Genomic DNA, 25,021 nt, shown 5'->3' with positions numbered 1-25,021 from the left:
CTGGTCCTGGGGCTTTTCCTACTTTCATTCTCGTTATTGCCTGATGTACTTCTTGCCTTGTTATCCTATTATTAAGTTTCTTTCTTTCCTCTTCTGGAATTTGTTTCAATCCATGTTTGCTTAAATAATCACTGATCTTCTTCTCCTCTTCTTTCTTTTTACAATACAACTCTTTGTAAAACTTTTGAAAGGCTTTCTTTATTTCCTTTGGCTCCTCAGTCACTTTTCCTTCCATATTTATCTTCACTATCATATTTTGATTTTGACGTTTCCTTAATTGCCATGCCAATAATTTTCCTGTTTTGTTCGCTGATTCAAAATTTTTTTGTCTCATCTGCTTTATTTTCCATTCTATCTCCTGACTGATCAACATAGAGAATTGTGTCTGTAACATCTTTATGTTATGTTTGATTTGTTGATTCTCTGGTTTATCTATCAGGTTTTTCTCATTTTCCATGAGACACTTCAGGATTTCCTCCTTCTTCTTTTCTTTCTTTCGTTTCAGGAAACTATTTTGCTGTATTAGAAAGCCTCTCATTACTGCTTTACTTGCGTCCCATACCATATCAATTCCAGTGTCTTTATGTAGATTCCAGTGAAAGTAATCTTTCAGGATATTCTTAGCTTTTACTACCACCTCTTTATCTTCGAAAAGTTCCTCATTCATTCTCCACCTAAAGGAATTCTGATCTTTGCTTTTCATTTCCATAAATATTGAATTGTGATCTGATAGTGTTCGTGGTATTATCTCTATTTTACTCACCCTGGGCACTAGTTCTTTGGAGATCCATATATGATCAATTCTTCCAGAACGAACAGCTCTTACTGTCAGGAAGTTCTTCCTAATGTTTAGGTGGAATCTTCTTTCTTGTAGTTTTAATCCATTGCTCCGTGTCCGCTTCTCTGGAGCAACAGAAAACAACCTTTCACCCTCCTCTATATGATATCCTTTTATATATTTGAACATGGCTATCATATCACCCCTTAACCTTCTCTTCTCCAGGCTAAACATACCCAGCTCCCTAAGCCGTTCCTCATTAGGCATCGTTTCCAAGCCTTTGACCATTTTGGTTGCCCTCTTCTGGACATGTTCCAGCTTGTCAGTATCCTTCTTGAACTGTGGTGCCCAAAACTGGACACAGTACTCCAGGTGAGGTCTGACCAGAGCAGAATACAGTGGTACTATTACTTCCCTTGATCTAGACGCTATACTCCTATTGATACAGCCCAGAATTGCATTGGCTTTATTAGCTGCTGCATCACACTGTTGACTCATGTCAAGTTTGTGGTCTACCAGGACTCCTAGATCCTTTTCACATGTACTACTCTGAAGCCAGGTGTCCCCCATCCTGTATTTGTGCCTTTCATTTTTTTTTGCCCAAGTGTAGTACTTTACATTTCTCCTTGTTAAAATTCATCTTGTTTGCTTTGGCCCAGTTGTCTAATCTGTTAAGGTCATTTTGAAGTGTGATCCTGTCCTCTGGGATATAATACGCAAGTGTGGTGTCAGTTCCCTAAGGTCAACAACTCTGGGGACCCCTTCCTAAAATATGTGATCAGTTTGCTGTAGTTTTTACTGTTTATTTTGATTTCACCTGGGCTCTGTAGCCCCGCCCACATTCCCACTTTGTGGCCCCTCCCCTCCCGTGCCTTGCCCCCGCCCCTTGCCCCCCCCTAGTTTTGATCCTGGGTACGCCCCTGACAGGAGGTGCTATTGTCCTTCAGCTGGCGGCCCTCAGTCTCATGGCCCTCTCAGTAAATCTGGCTACCTTCTCTGTTGTCTGGGCAGTCTGGTCTGCCAGGAGGAAAAACAGTATATCCTCGGATGGGCAGCCCGAAATGGCGGATATCAGCGGTGTGATGATCTCATCCCTGAGGTCTTTATATAGGGGACAGGACAGGAGTACATGTGATACAGTCTCCACGCTGCCAACTCCGCAGGGACATAGTCGATTCTGGTATGGTGTTTTTGAGAATCGACCTTCAAGGACGGCGGAGGGTAGCCCTTCCATCGTAGAAATGTATTGGCCGGCTTTCTTGGAATTCTCTGATTTGTTATGCAGCTGCTTATGGCATTCTTCTGACTATTTTCTGGGGCAGGGACTGACCATTGAAGTCCCAAACTCACAGGTGAGCATTTGCTGACCTGACGTCCCTTTTGGTCCATTCCAGCCTAGGATCCTAAGGGTCAAATGCACAAGCCAAGCACTTCATGCGAACCAATGACGAAGGATAGAGAACTGAGTTTCCAGTGGGTGACTCAGAGTCTGGGAAATGCTCAGACAGAGACTTGAGCAGCTGCAAGGATTTGCAAGCCTAACGTCTCTCTCCAGTCCCACCTCCCAGTGGTGGCCCAAGACAGGGGAAAGATTCTCTGAGCAATTGTGCTTGAGTGGAAACCCTTGTTGTCATCTTTTGCAGGGGGAAAAACCCCAAGCATATATAAGTGCTGTGTATGCAGAGGTTGGATTTTATGCATGGGAATGCAGGGGAAGCCCTTCCCTTGACCCTTCACATGCCACAATTCCCTAGTCCTCTCCCAGCTCCCTGCACCCCGCAGCTGGGCAAAGAAATAAGTCACAGCCCCAAGAACAAAGGGAGGAAAGGAAAGCAACAAGGTCCTCACTTCTCACTTGACTCCCGACCCCACTGATGCACCTCCCCTCCCCTCCCCATACCCTCCAACGTTCCTCAGATGAAGCTAGGGACATTTCTCGCTCTCCTTCAACTAACCCTCCTCGACCCTCCATTGTTGTCCCCCCCCCCCCGCAGAACGTAGCCTATCAGAAGAAGGGCAAGTGCTACCAGCACTACACCAATGGGACACAGTACACATGCCTTCCACTGTCCTGAGAAAACCCACTAATCCTGATTTTATTCTTTGGTAGATTTACAGAAGGAAAAACGCACGCCAATAAATAAATTTGAAGGAGAAAGATTAGATGCAGACGCACACAGTGGCGGAGAGCAGGTGGGGCTGGCATGTGTCCCAGGGGTGTGGCACACTGCCCGCAGGGGCGTGACATGCACCCTGGGGTGTGGCACCAGCGGGGGGGGGTAGCCGCGATGGCACCCCACTGGGATCATCGGTGCCGGGGGCGGTACGCTCCCCCTGCGCCCCTCTTCCTCTGCCAGTAGACTCACAAAGCATTTTTTTAAACATCAAGGCTCCTTGCACTCCGCTCTGTTGCCCTTTCTTCCCACCCAGGGCAGCCCTGCCCTCTACCTGCCTCTCAGAGACAGTGTATCACACAGGGCTGGTCCTTGGGTAGAGTTGTCATACATCCATGGAGAGGCAGCGAGATGATCTCTCGCAGCTGCAGCCACCATCGTTGCTCGGGACAAACGCTGGCTCATCTTCTTCTCTGAAGTTGGCAGCAGCGGCAGCGGCGGGGGAAATAGAGAGGTTCAGGGATCAAATCAAAAGCCAGGATCGCTTTTGTAATTCCAGGGCTGTCCTGGAAAACTGGGACACTTGGAGGGTATAGCTTCCCGGCCACAAAGGTAGCAGCAGAGCAGAGCAGGCCAGCAGCTTTCCAAGAAGAAGAAGAAGAAGAAGAAGAAGAAGAAGAAGAAGAAGAAGAAGAAGAAGAAGAAGAAGAAGAAGAAGAAGAAGAAGAAGAGGAGGAGGAGGAGGAGGAGGAGGAGGAGGAGGAGGAGGAGGAGGAGGAGGAGGAGGAGGAGGAGGAGAGTTTGGATTTGATATCCCACTTTATCACTACCATAAGGAGTCTCAAAGGGATGTGGGTGGCGCTGTAGTCGAAACCACAGAGCCTAGGGTTTGCTGATCAGAAGGTCGGCGGTTCGAATCCCCACGGCGGGGTGAGCTCCTGTTGCTCGGTCCCTGCTCCTGCCAACCTAGCAGTTCAAAAGCAACGTCAAGTGCAAGTAGATAAATAGGTACTGCTCTGGTGGGAAGGTAAACGGTGTTTCCATGTGCTACTCTGGTTCTCCAGAAGCGGCTTTGTCATGCTGGCCACATGACCCGGAAGCTGTACGCCGGCTCCCTCAGCCAATAACGCGAGATGAGCGTCGCAACACAAGTTGATCACGATTGGACCTAATGATCAGGGGTTCCTTTACCTTTACCTTTATAGCACACAATATTGCTCTGGCGGGAAGGTAAACTGTGTTTCTGTGCGCTGCTCTGGTTCTCTAGAAGCGGCTTAGTCATGCTGGCCACATGACCCAGAAGCTGTCTGCGGTCAAATGCCGGCTCCCTCGGCCTATAGATGAGTGCCACAAACCCAGAGTTGTCCACGACTGTACCTAATGGTCAGGTGTATCTTTACCTTTACCTTTAAGGAGTCTCAAATCGGCTACCAATCTCCTTTCCCTTCCTCCCCCACAACAAACACTCTGTGAGGTGTAGTGAGGCTGGGAGACTTCAGAGAAATGTGACTAGTCCAAGGTCACCCAGCAGCTGCATGTGGAGGAGCAGGAAAGAGAACCCGGTTCACCAGATTACGAATCCACTGCTCTTAACCACTACACCACACAGAAGCAGGTTATCCCACCCCAGCATAACTATCTCCCCTGAGTCTGGGGGATCAATGGTTAAGGACGTGCTGGCTGTGCTAACCCTTCACTCATTTCCACTGATGCATCATGAATAGGAAGTATGTGGGAGTGGCCACATCAGCAAGAAGCAAATTCAAGTCAATACAGTATACTGCAAGAGCACCCTAGGGTTGTAGCGCATCAAAGGTGCATTTTTAAAATGGAAAATTTTAGTATGAAAAGTAACTTTTTCTTGTGGGGGGGGAGCAATGGGTACCACACAGTTTGCAACCAATGCCATGTCACCATTCAGAAATTATCGAGGGTGCAAGCAGCCCTGAATACAGGAGCGTGTAGGTCCATCCCAGTACACAGATTGGTGCACAAATCACCTTGAACGCAGACTAAAAGTGGTGTCTGGAGGGGCTCCTGAGAAGGGGGACTTCAAGGACAGGAAAACAAGCCCAGATAAAGCAGCATTGGCAGGGGACCGTTCAGAATGGAAGAAGCAATGTTGCTTAAATCTTCCTCGGCCTACCATTTGGTTTGTGTAACTGGGAAGTCATTTGCATCCTATGCAGATTAGGCTGTTGGGATTTGGGGAACTAGAATGTTGGGATTCGGATAATTTGAATACCCAACTTTTGGAGCTCTTCGTATTTCAGTTATTATTTATTTTTTTTCAAAAAAACTTCCTGAATAGTTTGCCTGCAAACTTGGCTGCCTTGTGACTCGCCCTTGACTCCAAATCGCTTTTGAATAAAAAAATACAAAGCCCTGTACAATTTTGCTTCCTGGTTCCTTCATTGTGAGCACTGTCCATTTATTCCTCACTAGACTCAACTTAGGGACCCAGGTGGCGCTGTGGTTAAATCCCTGTGACGGGGTAAGCTCCCGTTGCTCGGTCCCAGCTCCTGCCAACCTAGCAGTTCGAAAGCACGTCAAAATGCAAGTAGATAAATAGGAACCGCTACAGCGGGAAGGTAAACGGCGTTTCCATGTGCTGCTCTGGTTTGCCAGAAGCGGCTTTGTCATGCTGGCCACATGACCTGGAAGCTGTACGCCGGCTCCCTCGGCCAATAATGCGAGATGAGCGCGCAACCCCAGAGTCGGTCACAACTGGACCTAATGGTCAGGGGTCCCTTTACCTTTACCTTTTTAGACTCAACTTACTGTCTTTTGGACTATTACTAATTCAGATAATGACCTGCCACCTTATTCCATGACAGCTGCAATTCCTACCAAGTCTTAGAGAGAGGCTTTGCCAAGACGTTATTTCTCGAACACTCTCCACAAATTCTAAAAAAAAAGGTTGTGAATCTGGGGTACTTCCTTTTGCAGAAGCTGTGCTGAATCTCCCTTGGCCAGACTTATAGGTACAAGCAACAGAATATTGCAGTGTTTCCCTACTTTTTATGATGGAGCAGATCATTCTTGTTCAGGGATCCTATCAGCCTGGAAGTAGAGCTGGCATTTGTAGAATCAATTTATAGACTCACATAGAGTCTAACTACATTATATTTTAAATTTTATGCTTGCAGCAACCACAGGTTTTAATATTTTTTAAAAAAACCAAGCATGGGATCCACATCTCAGGACCACAGTATACAATCAATCTGTATTATGTTCACAGATAGCTCACACCACACTGATCCTGATCTAGATGAGGAGAGAAGCACATTCGAGGGTGTGTGTTTTTTGGGTGTGTTTTTTTAACGAAAACAGATCTTGATATTATTGCAACAAATGCACTTATAGTGTTGGCTCGCAGTCTGTCTGACTTCTGGTTTCTTTTGACCCTTCTCTGTCTGTTATGCCTCTCTCTCCCTCTTAGCTCAACTGTCATCAGCATTTTGTAAGCTCACCGCTTCTTGTTGGACAGTTTTTCATTGTCTTCATGTCTATTGTAGGTCACCTTTGTGCTCTCTGGGGTATTTTTTAAAAAATGTTTTCCTGTACTTCTGCAAGCCCTGGGTTTCCCCAAGCCTGCTGATACTTCCCTCTCGTTTCTCAGTGGCCTCAGTTTAGCAACAATCCTTGCACCACTCAGCGCATGAATTTGCTATTAGAAGGAGTGACGATCATAATTCCAGGCTTCGTAACATTTCCCATAAATTTAGACTTGATGGCTCTTCAGCCAAAAAGGTTCCCGGGGCAGCTACAGATAGAAATGGGAGCCAAAATCACCAATGCTCACTTATTTGTCCCATGTCCAGAATGGAAATCGTTCCAGTATTCCCTGTTGTTGCGATTTTCAGCCTGCAAACAATGTGTAACAATATGAAATTGATGACAACCCTCCCCCAACTTGCACTGGGTTTCGTTTGCACTGAAATGAATGGTGTGGAGTAACATAATGATAGCTTAAGGACACAATTTATTGCATAAAATTTCACCATTGCAGACTGCAAGACAAATATTGTAGTTTTTGTTGAAAGCTGAACTGCAGCAGAATAGAAACAGTGAAGCTTGCAACAACAACAAAAATACAAGGCAGAACACAATGGATGCCCTCTTACATCCCTCTGGAGAGGTCTGTAATAATTCTATCTTGCCGCTCATAAGACTGGGCTGCCTGGAACTTCTGCTTCCACCAACAGCATGACTAGATGCCTAGGTTGGCTACTGCAGAACCGCAAGCTTTTATCAGATCAGTCCAGAGATGGGTTTTGTGGGTACAACAAACTCTGGCAAGTAGCTATATTCTGATCTAAAAGCATTGCAAGGGAAACAACAAGCAAGGAAAATACTGCAAGGAAATGTGCTGCTTTCATTGACATACTTCCTAGTCCTGTAGGACTATTGTATTTTAATAATATTTTGTTGGAAGCTGCCCAGAGTGGCTGGGGAAACCCAGCCAGATGGGCAGGGTATAAATAATAAATATTTATTATTATTATTATTATTGTTATTATTATTATTATTATTATTATTACATCAAGCATTTATTTTTCTGTCGGGCTAAGTTTGGATTCACAGTAACAGAAAGCAGTCAGGTAATGTTTACTTTCATCATGAGTATAAGTACTTCAGGGTACATCAAACCATGTTTTGTCCTTCTGTAATTTGTTGAAAGCATTTTCACTCTTCAGTCAAAAAGGTTCCCAGAGCATCTACAGATCAATAACAAGCCAATAACAATGCCCTTTGGTGTTCAATTTAAAAGACATGACAGAAAAGGTAGAAGAGGGGAAGGGAAAAGAAAAAAAGCAAATCCAGGCAGAAGTTCTTACAGTTTTTATAAAGCCCAGGTTGCAATGATTACTGTTAGGTGACAGATGATGCAAAATAAGAACCAAAGGCAGTTGGTATTTCAGCAAAGCCCGTGGAATATCACTGCGTCCTTTCTCTCCCTCTGCCGCAGCCGAGAGGAATAACCACTGCTAGATGATGCAAAGTCGGCGGTGACTGGACTCAAGCTGTTTTTGAGCTGTTTTGGTGCAAGTCCCTACCTCATCGACAAGCCATTCAAGATTGTAAGAGGGTAGCGTGGAGAAGACTGTCAAAGAGCTGCTACAGCAGCCCTGAGTGCCAACTTATGATTTGAAAATTAATAATAATAATTATTTATTATTTATACCCTGCCCATCTGGCTGTGTTTCCCCAGCCACTGTAGGTGGCTTCCAACAAAATATTAAAATACGTAGTGCATCAAACATTAAAAGCTTCCCTAAACAGGGCTGCCTTCAGATGTCTTCTAAAAGTCTGGTAGCTGTTTTTCTCTTTGACATCTGGTGGGAGGACATTCCACAGGACGGGCGCCACTACTAAGAAGGCCCTCTGCCTGGTTCCCTGTAACTTGGCTTCTTGCAGCGAGGGAACCGCCAGAAGGCCCTCGGAGCTGGACCTCAGTGTCTGGGCAGAATGATGGGGGTGGAGACGCTCCTTCAGGTATACTGGGCCGAGGCCGTTTAGGGTTTTACAGGTCAGCACCAATACTTTGAATTGTGCTTGGAAACGTACTGGGAGCCAATGTAGGTCTTTCAAGACCAGTTACAGGTAGGTAGCCGTGTTGGTCTGGGTCGAAGTACCGGTAAAATAAAAAAATTCCTTCAGTAGCACCTTAAAGACCAACTAAGTTTTTATTTTGGTATGAGCTTTCGTGTGCATGCACACTTCTTTCAGTATCTGAAGAAGTGTGCATGCACACGAAAGCTCATACCAAAATAAAAACTTAGTTGGTCTTTAAGGTGCTACTGAAGGAATTTTTTTATTTCAAGACCAGTGTTATGCGGTCTCAGCGGCCACCCCCAGTCACCAGTCTAGCTGCCGCATTCTGGATTAATTGTAGCTTCTGGGTCACCTTCAAAGGTATCCCCACATAGAGCGCATTGCAGTAGTCCAAGCGAGAGATAACTAGAGCATGCACCACTCTGGCGAGACAGTCTGCAGGCAGGTAGGGTCTCAGCCTGCGTACCAGAAGGAGCTCCCCTGGACACAGAAAAAACCTGGTATCTGGGGAAAAGCCTGATAGAATCTGTTGGAAGCAGAGCCTTATTTTTTAATACAGTGGTACCTCTGGTTAAGAATTTGTTCCGGAGGTCTGTTCTTAACCTGAAACTGTTCTTAACCTGAGGTACCACTTTAGCTAATGGAGCCTCCTGCTGCCGCCGCGCCACCACCGCGCGATTTCTGTTCTTATCCTGAAGCAAAGTTCTTAACTTGAGGTACTACTTCCGTGTTAGCGGAGTCTGTAACCTGAAGCGTTTGTAACCTGAAGCATTTGTAACCCGAGGTACCACTGTATAGTGGGCTGAGCATGTGCCTGGATCCTAGAGCGGGAAACAAGATGTGAAGGCAGCACACACATTCCACTCTTCTACAGGTGACTCTTCTGATGTGGCACATTGCTTGGGCAGCATCCATCTTGCCTCAACAGAAGCTGTGGCTGTGGCACAGCCATGCATGCTGAGGCTTCGCATGGCAGCGTGTTAAATGGCAGTGTGGTGGGCTGATCCCAGAAGCCTGGCTCTCTTACTACCTTGGTTGTGCATAACAGAAATCAAGCAGTTGTCCAAGTGATAACAATGCCGAGGATGGTGCCAGCACAAAAAAATACCTTACAGCTGGCTCAGACACCAAACAAACAAAACAGCCAGGACTTCCCACCAAACATCTCAGATGCGTGGGGAACGCTAATCTGCCATGTTGTCTTATTGCCAGGCTCAACACCTTGATTCATCCTAAGGTGGATTGGGTCAATAATACTGGAGCCAATCCAGAGAGTGAGGAACTATAAAAGAGAGGGTGCACATGTGTCCTAATAAAACCCTAACATTCAAGGCTTTTTCAGCTGGAACTCACAGGAACTCAGTTCCGGCACCTCTCAGTTGGGTGCCATTGTCATTATAAGAGAACAAGGCAGGCGAGTTCTGGCAGCCCTTTTACTAGAAAAATAGCCCTGCTAATATTCATTTCCCCAAGACATTTTGCTGCCCGTGGAAGGACAAGGTGGCACTCTCTCTCTCCTTGCACAGAAGCTGCCTGGGCTGGTAACTGAATCTTACCTCCACGCTGGCAATGAAATGGCATCCACCACTCCAGAGGACAGCAGAGTAGCTCAAGTTGTGTAGGGTAGGCCATGTGGCACACACAGCGTATACGTCCCAACTCTGCTAATGATAGGGCCGGCCCAGCCCTAATCAACAAGCCAGACTCTTCTAGGGTGGGCATCTGTCTTACTCCACAGAGGACATAAAGAGGGAGAGCAGGTGCCTTGAAATAGCCCATCAGCTGTTAGCACCTAGGCCAGGCATCCCCAAACTGCGGCCCTCCGGATGTTTTGGCCTACAACTCCCATGATCCCTAGCTAACAGGACCAGTGGTCAGGGAAGATGGGAATTGTAGTCCAAAACATCTGGAGGGCCGAAGTTTGGGGATGCCTGACCTAGGCTAACCAGGTCAGCTGGTCACGGTCTTCTCTACTTTGGTTAGATGCATTGTATTTAAATTTACAGTAATTAGTTCTACTTCTGCCTATGCACATGCAAGTTAACATATGCAAATAATTGTGTAAATCTGCCCTCTTTTTGGCCAGTGCTTCTTCCTCTGGGGTTGTTTGTTTGTTTGCTTGCTTGTTTGTTTGTTTGTTTGGTGATGTGCAAGTGGCCACACTTGACTTGCCAGATCTCATTGAACAGTCGGGTTCATATACTTGTTGGGGAGCAAGCAGAATATGGGCAGTTCCACACTGCACATTTAAAGTACATTGTCTCCCTCAAAGAATCCTGAGAACAGTTGATTGTGAGGGGTGCTGGGGTCTGTACCTCTGTGAGAGGGGAACTACAGTTCCCACAATTCTTTGCAGGAAGTCATGCGCTTTAAATGTATTTTGTGCAGTAGTTCGAATTCAAACTGTTTGAGAGACAACGTCAAACAGATGCAGCTCGCTAAATGCCAGGCAAGTCAGGCCATGTACAATGAGAGCCAAGAGGAAATGGCTGCAGGAAAGTTCTCTTCCCTGTAGGCTACACTGCCGTGATATGAGATATGAGACTGTGCTCCCATACACAAATGAGAAATTTGCCTAAGCAAAACCAAGCTTTCTTCCTTGACACAAAATGCCTCCCCCACCCCACCCGCTACAATTGCCACTTGTCCACAAAGTTTACAAGAGCTCTCAGAAATATGAGCTCTCTTCATTTCTAAACAAACAGCAAGTTTCAACCTGTTGTGCTTGGGAAATGTTTCAGAAGGTGAACGCAGCATCTGATAAATCAAATAAGGTCTGGGTGGTGCTTCTACAGGTGGGACCTCATACTTTGAAGACCTAAGCCCACACAGGATTCTCCCTTAATTCCCTTCCTGCCACATATCACCTGCTGTCATTTGTCTTATCAATTGCAGACATTTTCCTTTTTTGAAAAAAACAACAACACCCAGTAGTGTCTTAAGCTTGTCTCGCGCCCTAGTGCAGGGATCCCTAGGGTGCCCCCACCCCCGGGGTCCCCCCCCACGCATGCCTCGCCTGCACTTTCCTCAGCGGCTGCCTTGGCCGGGGAAGAGCAGCACCGAAGCCTCCTGGGGAGCGCGGTGCGCCTTCCCGCCAAGCCCCGACCACAGTGCTTCATCCTCCGCCGCCGCCATGTCCCGCAACAGACCCGCCATGCTCGCCGCATCCCCCTCGCCAGGAGGCCTCAATACTCCACCCCAGCTGAGCCATCGCCACGCAGAGAGCTGCAGGGCCGGGAAGGGGAGAGCGCGGCCTCCGGAGTGCGGGGAAAAGGAGAAGGAGGCGCAGCGTGGCGGCGGGGCCAGCATAGGGCTTAGTGGCTGGTTGCGCCCCGCCAGCGCCCCTTAGAGGCTGGCGCCCTGGCGCAACGCGCCACTAGGCCCTATGGCAAAGATGCCTCTGACAACACCTAACTGTACAAGAAGTTAATTGTCATGGTCAAAATCAGCATCCCTTCTTCTCATCAAAGTTTCTGATTCCAGAGTTTGCATTTTATGATGAAAAATTCAGCAGGAAGGGCCTAACATTCAAAGAAACCACTCTCTCAATTTAATACGATCTACACACAGATCTGTATACATTCCCTTCTTACATCTTGACTTGAGTGGATGCAGGGCCCTTCTCAGACCATATCAGCTGCTTGCAGCCATGGCTGTTCACATGCCGGTCATGGAACCTCGCCTTAGGTTAGGCTTGTGCCTTTCCATATGTATATGTCCCACATCACTCTTGCATAACCCCTTTCCGTACTTCCTCCTTATTTCCACCAGCCGATTTCACCGCATCTCTACGCATGCACATACACAGTAGAGGTATCAGCCCTCCTGTTCCACAGTCAAAGCGAAATCTACACACCACTGTGCACCTTGAAACCCCTCCCCACCCCTGCTTTGCACAGCAGCCACAGGCAGACCAATGCTTCCCCACCCACACATGCAAGATCACACAGCAATGACTTCCTCAGAGGTAGGTTAACCCTTTTCCCACCAGATTCAGCGTACAAAGACGAGGTGGATTTCATGCACCCGCTGATGGACGGTGCGCTTCATCGCATGCTCTCCCCTTCCGCTCCCACAGCTCGCGTAGGTTGGTGGCATAAATCATAAATGCCACACTCGATTCCCTTGCTCTTTATTCTAATTCTTGCTGCTTAGATCCTCTGACAAGGGACCCAGGTGGCGCTGTGGGTTAAACCACAGAGCCTAGGGCTTGCTGATCAGAAGGTCGGCGGTTCGAATCCCTGCAACGGGGTGAGCTCCCGTTGCTCGGTCCCAGCTCCTGCCCACCTAGCAGTTCGAAAGCACATCAAAGTGCAAGTAGATAAAGAGGGACCGCTCCGGCGGGAAGGTAAACGGCGTTTCCGTGCGCTGCTCTGGTTCGCCAGAAGCAGCTTTGTCATGCTGGCCACATGACCCGGAAGCTGTCTGCGGACAAACGCTGGCTCCCTCGGCCTATAGAGCGAGATGAGCGCCGCAACCCCAGAGTCGGACACGACTGGACCTGATGGTCAGGGGCCCTTTACCTTTACCTTTTTAGATCCTCTGACACCTGCCTGTCTCTACCCCAAATTATTCAGATGCTAAAACCCCAAATCCTGACCCACAAACGTCCATGGGGAAGTCGGAGAAGCTGTAGATGCCCTCAGTGACCAGCACTAGCATCACGACCTCCCCTGGAGAATTTCTGGTTGCGAGAGACCCTGCTCTTTCTTCACAGCGACGCAGACACTGACAGAGACCTTGCTGCTCAAGCAACGTGACCCTCTTTCCCTTGCCTCATTGCTTACCTGGGACATTTGGGGGCGCAAGTTGATCTCCCGCAAGTTGACGGCATGAGCCGTGAGGTTGTTGAGGAGCTGGCAGAGCAGGACGCCATCGCGCAAGGCTTGGGCCAAGTCGCAGACCTGGGCACCCTCCCAGGTCACTCTGTGGTTGGGGGGCAGCACCCGGCACTGGATAAGCCAGCGGGCGCATTGCTTCCACAGCTCCATTCTCACCACCAACGCCACTCAAGGGGCAGCTCCTGGGTGCTGTGCCGGGGCCGCTTTCTACTGCCACCAGCAGCACCCTTCCTGGTGGCTGCGAAACTGCAACAGGCGACAGCTTCCTCTTTTGCAACTGACACCAGACCACAAAGGGGGAAAAAGGGGCGGTGTGGGGGCTGGGGAACTTCCTCACCCCACCCCGGAGGAGGAGGTGCCAAAGAAGAAGCAAAAAAAAGCCTAGCTTTAACTCAATTTTGCTCAATTCTTTGCCAGGAGTTCAGGGTGCTATAAAGGTCTCTCTTTTCTAGCAGCAGCCATGGGTAGAGCTGTTTTCTGACAGGGCCCAGCTAAGGTGGTGTGCCTTAGTAGACACATTTTGGGGTACAAAGCCAGGAACCAAAATATTTCATGTTGCCTCTCTTGGCAGCGTACACATTTTTTTTAAAAAAATACAAGAGTCTGTAGACCCTGAGGTGCTTGGGGGCAAATAATAATAATAATAATAATAATAATAATAATAATAATAATAATACAGTGGTGCCTCGCTAGACGAATTTAATTCGTTCCACGGGTCTTTTCTTATAACGAAAAAATTCGTCTAGCGAATCCCATAGGAATGCATTGAATTTTTTTTGAATTTTTTTTTTGCCCATAGGAACGCATTAATTGAATTTCAATGCATTCCTATGGGAAACCGTGATTTGCTAGACGAAAACGAATTCGTCTAGCGAGGCAACCTCCGCTAGAAAAAACCTTTCATTAAGCGAAAATTTCGTTAAGCAGGGCATTCGTTAAGCGAGGCACCACTGTAATAATAATTTATTTATACCCCGCCCATCTGGCTGGGTTTCCCCAGCCACTCTGGGCGGCTTCCAACAGAAAAATGAAATAAAATAATCTATTAAACATTAAAAGCCTCCCTAAACAGGGTTGCCTTCAGATGTCTTCTAAAAATCTGGTAGCTGCTTTCCTTTTTGACATCTGATGGGAGGGTGTTCCACAGGGCGGGCGCCACCACCGAGAAGGCCCTCTGCCTGGTTCCCTGCAACTTGGCTTCTCGCAATGAGGGAACCGCCAGAAGGCTCTCGGTGCTGGACCTCAGTGTCTGGGCAGAACGATGGGGGTGGAGACGCTCCTTTAGGTATACTGGACCGAGTAACATTCATTTTATTTAAATGCCTTTTAAACCTGCTTTTCTCGCAGAGAGCAAACAACAAAATAATAAAACAAAGTTGAAACCAAGAGGACGAGCAAAAAAAAGGTATGAAATCATAAAGCTGCAGCCAAATCCTGAGGCAGGGAGTTCCACTGACTTGGGCAGGGGTAGGCAAACTAAGGCCTGGGGGCCAGATGCGGCCCGATCACCTTTTAAATCCGGCCCGCGGACGGTCTGGGAATCAGCGTGTTTTTACATGAGTAGAATGTGTGCTTTTATTTAAAATGCATCTCTGAGTTATTTGTGGGGCATAGGAATTGGTTCATTATTTTTTCCAAAATATAGTCCGGCCTACCACATGGTCTGAGGGATGGTGGACCGGCTCACAGCTGAAAAAGGTTGCTGACCCCTGGCCTTGGGTGTGGTGGCCATAGAAAAGGCCCGGCCTAACCAGCTGCTGGAAGGAGCCTTCACAAGACGCAAACTATATATGTGCAGTCTTAAGACTAGCTATAGAAAAGTGCATGAATTGGGAATTATTAAGAGCATGGTACATCTTTGTAGTTTGCGTTGCCTCAGTATTCTTGAGAGGGAAATTAGTTAAGGTCAGGACAGCACCTGCTACAATCTCCCCCAGAGGAGCAAAGTAATGCTGCAATCCAGCCAGAGTTCTCCTGAGGTTTTCAACAACCAAACAGTAAATTTCATGAAAAATGAAGAATCAGTGCTCATAGAGCGAAGCAGTTAAGCAGGGAGCAGGTGCTGAGCACAATGTAGCTCTCCTTGACTTTGCCATCTAGTGGTAAATGGTATATATATACAGTATATTTGTCCTGGGTATAAAACAGAATACAGTAGCGTATAACAGAGCAGAAAACAGCAAGCGCCTAACAAGACCTCAGAGCTTGTAGAGCAGGCATCCCCAAACTCCAGATGTTTTGGCCTACAACTCCCATGATCCCTAGCTAACAGGACCAGTGGTCGGGGAAGATGGGAATTGTAGTCCAAAACATGTGGAGGGCCGAAGTTTGGGGATGCCTGTTGTAGAGTGTCAGAACTGGAGCATTGCTTTTGAACAAAACTTCCCCCTCTTACCAAATGCACCCACAAGAGGTCGTTCTGCTCCATAAAATGCAGTCCTGGCAGCTAACAATAAAGCAGCTTCCTCCACTTAATCTGGGATGTGCAAATGGCCTGTAGCTTCAGCTGACATTCACATTGTTCTGCTTGCAGGACCCAGCTGGGCAGGCTGGGCACAAGCAACCAATGTCGCTTCTTGGTACAGCAGAATTTTTAGGGGCACTGGGGGAGGGGCTGGATGTTGGAGTTCCAGCCAGCATTCTGGATGGTGCAGTGCAACTGCTTTGGGTAGCAACCCTCCCCCCCAAAAAAAAAACACACGCTGAGGCTGGGCAGTGTTCTTGCTTCATTTCACAGAACAAATGCATAATTTGTTGCTCATAGGTCAAACTCAGAAGAGTGGTCCAGGAGTTTGAAAAGAGCTTTTGTGCCATCTAAACCAATCATAACCTTTTTCAGAAAAACAAACAAACAACCTTTCTGCTGCGTTCCCACCCAGCCACCTGTGGAATAAGCCTGGCAAATACAGTACAGTATGCAAATGCAATTTATAATCTTTTATTGCCTATCCTTACTTCCACTGCATTTATAGGATGGAAACTGAAGCAAGGTAAATTGTGTAAGGTCCTACAATAAGCCCATGGGAACAGAAAGCCCCTAGGCTTCCAAATTATTGACTATTTATTCATTTTAGACAATAAATGTACTGATTAACATGGTAAAGTCTCCCTAGCCACACAGACTCTCCTTTCAAAATTATCAAGTTATCAATTTCTCCACTCCTTTGTGAGCTTTCCGCATTCCTAAACTACTTTCCCCTCTTATTGCCAAAATCTTCACACTTAAGTGTTCTTTGATACCGTATTTGGTTTTATTGGATATTGAATTAGGCATCCGGGTTCTGAGCTGAGAAGGGGCCTCTTGGTATTTTAAGAAGAAAAGGTGGAAATTAACAATGGACATGAATATTTGAAATAAATAAATAATAAAAGATGCAGCCCCACTGTTGATAAAAAAATGTATTGAAAATAAATACATTTGAAATAAAGTGATTTGGATTTGAAATAAAAAAGATAAACTATTGCAATCAGCTGCTCAGCTTACCAAGAGACTGGGTTCAATTCTACCTCCCCACTCCATACCAAACAGCTGATTTAGCAAGATTTCTCCTTTTGAAAAAGAGCCTCAGCGAAAATGTGAGCTTTGCTTAACGTGAATGTGTACCTCATGTTCAAGAATTATTCAAATCTGACTTGCAACGGGTGAGATCAAAAGAGTACCTTCCTTTTGGTTGTTCCTTATTAAGAAGCGAGATGTTACTGAGGCCTTCAATACAGCAATGTATACCAGAGTTTAAGAAAAATATTCTAAGTATCCAGGCGAAGACATTCTCTAGGGCTGAGTCATCAGAGCAAAGTATTTAAAACACAAGAGGATGTAATAGCTTGAAAAGGCAAGGCGGGAGCGAATCGGTATTTGTGATAGCACTGGCATATGTGAAAGTGGGCTGGGTTCAAGCAGGACCAGGACCAAGAAGAACTACTGCTGTGTTTCTAGGTTCAAACACTAGGCATGCAGTGGCCCGTTTGAGCAGATCTCAGCTTTGAAGAGCTGGGGAATACTTCATATCCTTTTAAGGTGGGAAGCTGAGCTCTTCCTCTGGTCAATCTTCAATGTTTACTTTTTCATCAGCTTGAGGAATATATTATTATATACAGCAGAGGTTTTCAACCTTTTTGAGTCCACGGCTCCCTTGACCAAGTACATTCTTTCTGCAGCACCTCTGTGGGGCTCAGGAGCCCAGTTAGGTCACCCCTTGCCTGCAGCCTCTCACCCCTTTTCAAACACCCTCCCTTGGCAGCCTCTCTCAGCCTCCTCTCTCCGCTCCTTGGAAGCCGCTTCTGGTCTCTAAGCTGCCCCTCCTGCCCCAAAAGAGAGGTGCCTCCTCACACTACCCCACAGGGGCCTGGGAAGAGGATGCCCCCAGCCTTAGGGGCCCAACAAAGACTGGCCAAAAGTGAAGATGAGGCCAGCACCTTACCTGGGCAGGCAGCAGTGGGCACTGCTGGGCCTGCATGGCGGAAAGGCTCCCTTTCAGCACTGGGCACTCAGCTCCAGGCAGGGATCACAAGGCCAGCACAGCACCTTTCTGCCTGGCCTCCTGCTTGTCTGTCCATTCCCAACAGCAAGGGCAACCAGCACCCCCTGGCCAGCCCGAGAACCATTCGCCTGCGGAGCTTGTAGCCAGGGCAACAAACAGCTGTGCAAACCTTTGGGAGGCCGAGATGGGCGAGGGCATCAGAGGGAGGGAGGGAAGGAAAGAGGGACAGAGGCCAGTGTTGCCCGCGGCACTCCTGACCATCATTCAAGGCACCCCAGGCCTTACAACAGGGGTTTTCAACCAGTGTGCTGTGACACCTTGGGGTGCCTGGAATAGTGGCCAGCCTCAGTGGCAAGTGCTTCTTATAGGCAGTCATGGTGGGGGAATCACAGCAGTTTCACCCTGGAAACTAGCTATTAGCTATTAGCATTGGATATAAACTCTAAGCAATTGTGTGTGGTTTTTTAAATTTAAAAAAACACCTTTTAATTCTGTGATACTTGCTAGGGAGTAAGACCCAATGAAGTTCTTAGGCTGCAATTCTCTACACAGTGACCTGGGAGTATGTCCCATTGAATCCAGTAGTCTGAGAAGTCTGCATAGACCTGTATAGCAGCATCCCCCAGCCTGGTACTCTCCAGTTATATTCTAAAATGTCTGGAAAGGCATCAGATTGGGGATGGCTGCTATGGAGTATGTACACTTACCTGGGAATAAGACCCATTGCATTTGTATTTATTTCATTCTCCTTGGTTTCCAGACCCTTGGTCATCTTGGTAGCCCTCCTCTGCTCACGTTCCGGCTTGTCAACATCCTTTCTAAACCGTGGTGCCCAGAACTGGACACAGTATTTCAGGTGTGGTCTGACTGAAGCAGAAGAGAGAGGTACTACTACCTCCCTTGATTTGGACATTAGACTTCAACAAGGACATTAACACAAAGCTTGCTGGAGAAAGAAAATAGTAACAAGATCTTAAGAGGAGAATAATGCAGCATAAGAAGGAGCCATAAAGGAACTTATGAAATATAGGCTCTTGGAAATAATTAATGCTCCCATTGAAAACGAACCAGACGGAACTGAACACGAGGTTTGATTCTTTACCAGAAGCAGCCACAGCAATGACAGAATTAAACCAAATCCAGGACAAAAAGAGCAAAGAATTACAAAAAGAAAAGAAATACAGGCATGTGAAGCACAGGAGCCAACTCCTAGGGGCTGAGGTCCCTTCGCCCCCCCCCCCAAAAGTAGATTTGCATTGCCATTCAAATGGTGTGTCTTGCAATTGATTATGCAGGGTGGGTTTTACCTCCCCCCCCCGCACGATTTTACTCAAGTTTATTCAATAATTGTGAAGCATAACCAGGTCCAGATTTAGGTTTAATGAGGCCCTAAGATACCTTTACCTTTAAGATACTGAAGACAATGGGGCCCTTTTTATGTCCAGCTGTCCTTTGTCAACAACAAATTGTCACTTTTTGTTGTTGAATATATGCTATATGGTAATTTATGGACCTAATAGGTATCTAAAGCCATTTGCACATAACAAAATATGTATTTTTTCAAAGTATGTGTTGAACTGAAATACAATTAAGAAGAAGTATATTAATAATGAAATAATTATTAAGCTCTAACTTAAAAAGATTGGGGGCCCATTACTTACATCATAAGAGCCTACACAACACAAAACACTGTTGCTGTATGTAGGTTATATTTTATTTGTTTTTTTGTATCTTATATTTTGGAAATGTACAACCAGGTTTTTTTTCCTTTAATTTTTTTGGGCCCCCCAAGAGAGTGGGGCCCTAAGCTATAGCTTGTTTAACTTATACCTAACTCCGGCACTGACATAACTAGGAGGTGCTCCACCCCCCACCCCCCCGCGGAGGGACATTCCAGGCCCTCTTCCGCGCCCCCGCGCCCTCCTACTGCGCCCAGGAGCGCACACTGCGCGCGCCGGGGAGTCGCCAGCGGGTTTGCCGCTTCGGACGGGCCCGGCGAGGTCTGGAGGAGAGCCGCCGCTCGGGTTCAGCAGGTGGCGAGGTCGGAAGGCGAAGCGCGCCCGGGGAAGCCCCTCCCCGGCTGCAGGTAGCCGCAGGGAGGAGGCAGCAGGCGCGGCTCGACGGCGAGCAGGAAAGGCGAGAGCGGCGCCCGGGCCTCGCTTCCAGAAGAGCCGTCGCCCAGCAGGCGGGAATCGGGAATCCGCCGCCGGGCTCCCTTGGGGCGGGGAGTTCCCCGGTCCCCACCTTTGAAAAGGTGGGGCTTGCCGCGCTCCACTCGTTCGCGCCTTCCTCCTCCTCCTCGCCGCCGGCCTCACCCACCCGAAGGAGGAAAGGTACGTCTCTGAGTTTCTTTCTGCTTATTGAAGCGTCGGAGGTTTAGGCTTCTGGGCCGCCTGGCCTTTTCCAGGCGCAGAAAACGGAGCTGGTTCTCTGCTCCCATAGATGGGCTGCGCGCGGAGGCGGCGCGCCGCGGGCGGCCGCGTTTCCTTTCCCACCGAGCGCGCAGTTTCCTGGTCTCTATTACTTGGGAGCGGGACTTCGCGGCTCGGCTCGCGGCGCGCACTTCTCGCCGCCGTGGAGTGCCGGATTTACATATAATCTAAACAACCTATAGTTTAGGGCCCCACTCTCTTGCCCCCCCCCAAAAAAAATTTAAAGGAACAAAAAACTGGATGTAAATGTCCAAAATATAAAAAAACTAACTAACTAACTAACTAACTTATTAATTGTATTTCAGTTCAACAATTACTTTGATAAAATACATATTTTGTTATGTGCAGATGGCTTTAGGTAACTATTAGGTCCATAAATTACCATATAGTATATATTCAACACAAAAAACAGCCACAATTTGTTGTTGACAAAGGACAGCTGGACATATAAAGGGCCCCATTACCTTCAGCAGCTTAGGGCCTCATCCAGCCTAAATCCGGCCCTGCCGCGGTGAGGATTCCGTGTGCCAAATTCCAGCTTTAGTTTTTGTCAGAGTTGTGGAGCAGCGTCCTTGCCTGACTTTGCAAGGTGGGCGTGTTTGTGTGTGTGTGTCCCTCTGCCCCCCCCCTCAAAACACAACACGAAGACGAACCCCCCACACAAAGTTACCACCACCCAAGGGCTGCACAACTTTTGCAGGTTGAAGGGAATTGGACAACATTCAGAAACTGCTAGTAATGATATGGCCCCGAATTTGCCCCATGGCATAATTGAGTAGAATGGATTTTAAACTGGGCGGCTTCCAACAGAAGAATAAAAACAATACAGCATCAAACATGAAAAACTTCCCTAAACAGGGCCGCCTTCAGTTGTCTTTTAAAAGTAAAATAGTTGCTTATTGCCTTGACATCTGCTGGGAGGGCGTCTCACAGACTACCAAGAAGGCCCTCTGTCTGGTTCCCTGTAACCTCACTTCTCGCAATGAGGGAACCGCCAGAAGGCCCTTAGCGCTGGATCTGAGTGTCTGGGCTGAACGATGGGAGTGGAGATGCTCCTTCAGGTATACAGGACCGAGGCCGTTTAGGGCTTTAAAGGTCAGTACCAACACTTTGAATTGTGCTCGGAAACGTACTGGGAGCCACTGTAGATCTCTCAGGACCGGTGTTATGTGGTCCTGGCGGCCACTCCCAGTCACCAGTCTAGATGCCGTATTCTGGATTAATTGCAGTTTCCGGCTCATCTTCAAAGGTAGCCCCATGTAGAGCACATTGCAGTAGTCCAAGCGGGAGATAACCAGAGCATGCACCCCCTGGCAAGGCAGTCTGAGGGCAGGTAGGGTCTCAGCCTGCGTACCAGATGGAGCTGGTAGACAGCCGCCCTGGACACAGAATTAACCTGTGCCTCCATGTGGAAAAAAGTGACAAGTGAGGTGCCGCAGGGTCCTGGGCCCATGGTTGGTCAACGTCTTTATGCATGACTTGGAGGAGGGCGATCAAAATGATCAAGGGTGTGGAAACCAAGCCTTATGAGGAACCATTGAGTAAGTTAGGTATGCTTAGCCTGAAGAAGATGAGATTGAGAGAAGATACGACAGCCATCTTCAAATATCTAAAGGGGAGAAGAGGGAACAAGCTTGTTTTCTCCTGCCCTGGAGGGTAGGAGACAAACTAATGGCCTTAAGATACAAGAAAGGAGATTCCGACTAAAGACCAGGAAGAACTTTCTGACGGAAAGAGCTCTTTGACAGTGGAACAGACTCCCTCGTGAGTTGGGAGGTTGTGGACTCCCTTGGAGGGTGGATGCCATCTGTCATGAATGCTTGAGTTGAGTGTCTTGCATCGCAGGGGGTTGGACTAGATGTTCCTCAGAGTCCCTTTCAACTCTGCAGTTCTATGATTCCAAGGAAGAGTATTTGTGGCTAGTGGGTAGTTAATTCATATCAGTGAAGTGGCACAGTTTGTGTCGGGAACCTTATTCAGCTAGCCGCAATCAGGGCCGTGACCGCAATGAACCGTGGAACGACTGAGATAATAAATAACAAAATTGGGGAAGTGCCTTCTCTTTCATGCCACTGCCTTGTCAAGAAGAAGAAATGACTCATGGAGCTCTTAAGACGATGACACCCCAGACCCTCCTGTTTTTTTCAGGCCACCCCACCAACACCACCTTGTTTCCATAAACTCATCTGCATGCAGTGCCCCTTAACATATAAAAACAATATTTCAGAATGGAAGTTTGCACAACCCACTCAGGAGGATAATAACGCAATAAAATTCAAAACACACTCATACCTCGGTTTAAGTATGCCTCGGTTTGAGTATTTTCAGTTTAAGTACTCCGTGGACCTGTCTGGAACGGATTAATCCACTTTCCATTACTTTCAATGGGAAAGTTCGCTTCAGGTTAAGTACGCTTCAGGTTAAGTACAGACTTCCGGAACCAATTGTGTTTGTAAACCGAGGTACCACTGCAGGGACAATCAGTTGCACATTTATTCAAAATTCAAATTAAACTACTTAGCTTGATTAATTCAACCATGTTAATGAACTTGATCCAGTGATGCCAGCTTTTCAGAGACTGATGGGCATTGACACCTCCCGGGGCCCCTGCCTCTCCCTTGCCTCTCCCCGCCCCCCAGAACACCCACCCCACTTTGGGAACCACTGTTTTCGCTTCTGCAAGGCCCTCTAGTTGAGGTGGCTGCCGTTTGGAGGTATAATTTTGTATTTGCTAGCTCAGTTACAATGGGAGCTTTTTTCAGTCGGAAGAGCAGAGTAAAATGCTTTCAATTAGTAAATGTGACATTAATGAGGGGGCTGTGCCAAAGGCTTCATTGAGAAATTGTGCTTTGCGGAGGGATTAGAAAGAAGGAAGAGAGTTGGACTTGTTGTGTAGGTGTTCTGGGAGGGAGTCCCAGGCATAGAGGGCAGTGTCTTTTGAGGCAGCAAGGGGACCTTGGAGAGCTGAGAGTGGGCAAACAAAGGTCAGGGATGCATCTGGACATTTCATGGATTCATTCATTCAGAAGGGCTCCCAGAGGAACTTACAGATCAGTTTAAACACACACACACACACACACACACACACACACACACACACACACACCCCAGAGCACCTGAGGTTATAGGAAGGATGTCTCCCTTTCCCTTGTCTTCAGGATAGATTCTTTTTGAAGCAAACACCTTTGGAATCAATGATCAAACCCTAGTGAGAAATGACCATCCTCCCCATGGAATTGAAGAATCATAAGAGTTGGAAGGAACCCCAAGGGTCATTTAGTCCAACCCCCTGCAATGTAGGGATCAATCAAATTGCAGGGCTGGATTGGTGTGGCTGGACCTCCCTCTGGGGGGTCTGTGTAAAGCGGTAAGCACTGCTGTGGCTATTTTCAGTGTCTGGTTTTGTTGTGGTTTTGTATCAGCTGTGCCTGAGACAGGGTGGTAGATTTTAAGTGCTCTCCAGGAAAAAGCACATCTGGCCTGAAGCACTGTCTGTCCGTCTGTCTGTCTGTCTGTCTGTGCCTCTGGCAATCCTCCCTAAGTCAAGCTGCTCTTGCAAAGGATTTCCAAAGCTGTTGCTTGTGTGGGTCCTGTGCCGGGAACAATGTGAGAAAAGCTTGAGGGGGGGCGGAAGGGGAAGCACCCACTGGACGGGAGCATTTCCTCTCTATTGTGTGGCTCACCCTGGCCTCTTTCTGTGTTGATTCTGACCAGCTGGTGGACCTTAACAGTTGTGCCTATTAGCTTGGCAGCGGCAAAGTTGGCTGTCCGTGCGCACATGGCGGTGTGTGTACATGCGAGGAGGGGTTCGCGATTTGGGATTCCTTTATTCACATCTATCTGTGAGTGACAGACTCCTGGATAAATTTATTCTGAGATGGGAGCAAGGTAGGCAAGCCTGATGCGCAATTCCCCCTTCCCCATCTAGTGTCTTGCTTTTTGGTTTAAAAGGGCACAGGGCCATTTTATTCAGTTGTTCTCTCCCTAGCATTCCAGGTTGATGCCTCAGGCTTGCTTGTGAGTTTATTTTGGCTGGAGCCATTCTTGCTGAATCAAATTAGACTGAAAGAGTCGATTCTGCCACCTTCACCATGTCTGCTGAAGCAAAAAAACATTATTCCCAGTATCTGCTGCAAGCCTCCGAGGTTTTCCCCTCATTCTCTTTACTCCACTTACCCAAGTCTTCCTTGCTTGAGGTGAGATTGTAGTGCTTCTCTGTAATTTATTTTTTTATCTTCTTTTAAACCAGTGTGTTAATCTCTCTCCCTCTCCCTCTCCCCCCTCTTGAGGTGGATGAGTTCAGAGGGGACTTCTGGTTGTATGTGACACACTTTTGTGACATCGGTTTCCTCCCCCTCAGTGAGTTTGTAATCTCAATCTTGTCATCACCTTTCCTGCCCCTTTAAAAGGAAGTGTTTTTTGTTTTGTTTTAATGCAGGCTGTAGAGTCAGTGGCAGCAGGCTGCAAGGCAGTTCAGAAGCTGGCGAATGGGAAACTGGTCAGAAGTCATTTTCCGTGCAAATTGTCGATGTTTCTGGAGGAGATAGAGACACATCTACCACCGGAGAAGTTCTTTCCTCATCAAGCCATTATTAGGAGATGATGGTATGTCGCACCTTTTACTTGATTTATTTCCTTTTTAAATGCATAACGGTCTTCTTTTCCCCAAGAAAAATCCAGGGGAAGTGTTTGGATGGTACCTTCCAGTGTGAGTTCAGCTCCCTTTCTGCTAGAAAATGCGGGACTCAAAACTGTTCAGTTGTGGGCTTCTGTATCTGAATAGGGAGAATAGAGCTTGGGTAGGCAAACTAAGGCC

At 47.4% G+C, this 25,021-nt stretch overlaps 2 protein-coding genes across 6 annotated transcripts in view; one reads left to right on the top strand and one right to left on the bottom strand.

The window, feature by feature from the left end:
* Positions 1-17,854, bottom strand: part of VAV1 (vav guanine nucleotide exchange factor 1) — an 80,910-nt gene extending 63,056 nt beyond the window's left edge. For 2 of the 4 annotated variants that reach the window (XM_035141112.3, XM_088658549.1), the window contains exon 1: positions 13,239-13,536. In XM_035141112.3, coding sequence (XP_034997003.1) covers positions 13,239-13,442 — 204 coding nt within the window. In that variant the 5' untranslated portion in view covers positions 13,443-13,536. Of the gene's footprint in view, positions 1-13,238; positions 13,568-17,713 lie in introns of those variants that run through there. The other 2 variants (XM_088658548.1, XM_035141111.3) reach the window with 2 other exon arrangements.
* Positions 17,855-19,690: 1,836 nt separating this feature from the next.
* SH2D3A (SH2 domain containing 3A) overlaps positions 19,691-25,021 on the top strand; it is a 32,406-nt gene continuing 27,075 nt past the window's right edge. The window contains exons 1-2 of one of the 2 annotated variants that reach the window (XM_035140376.3): positions 19,691-20,106; positions 24,644-24,810. In XM_035140376.3, coding sequence (XP_034996267.1) covers positions 24,805-24,810 — 6 coding nt within the window. In that variant the 5' untranslated portion in view covers positions 19,691-20,106; positions 24,644-24,804. The remainder of the gene's footprint in view (positions 20,107-24,643; positions 24,811-25,021) is intronic. The other variant, XM_088658806.1, reaches the window with a different exon arrangement.

Source organism: Zootoca vivipara, chromosome 15, assembly GCF_965207765.1.
Source record: "Zootoca vivipara chromosome 15, rZooViv2.hap1.1, whole genome shotgun sequence".
NCBI lineage: Eukaryota > Metazoa > Chordata > Lepidosauria > Squamata > Lacertidae > Zootoca > Zootoca vivipara.
Note: the sequence above shows the minus strand (reverse complement) of the source record. Positions and strands in the feature narration are given on the sequence as shown.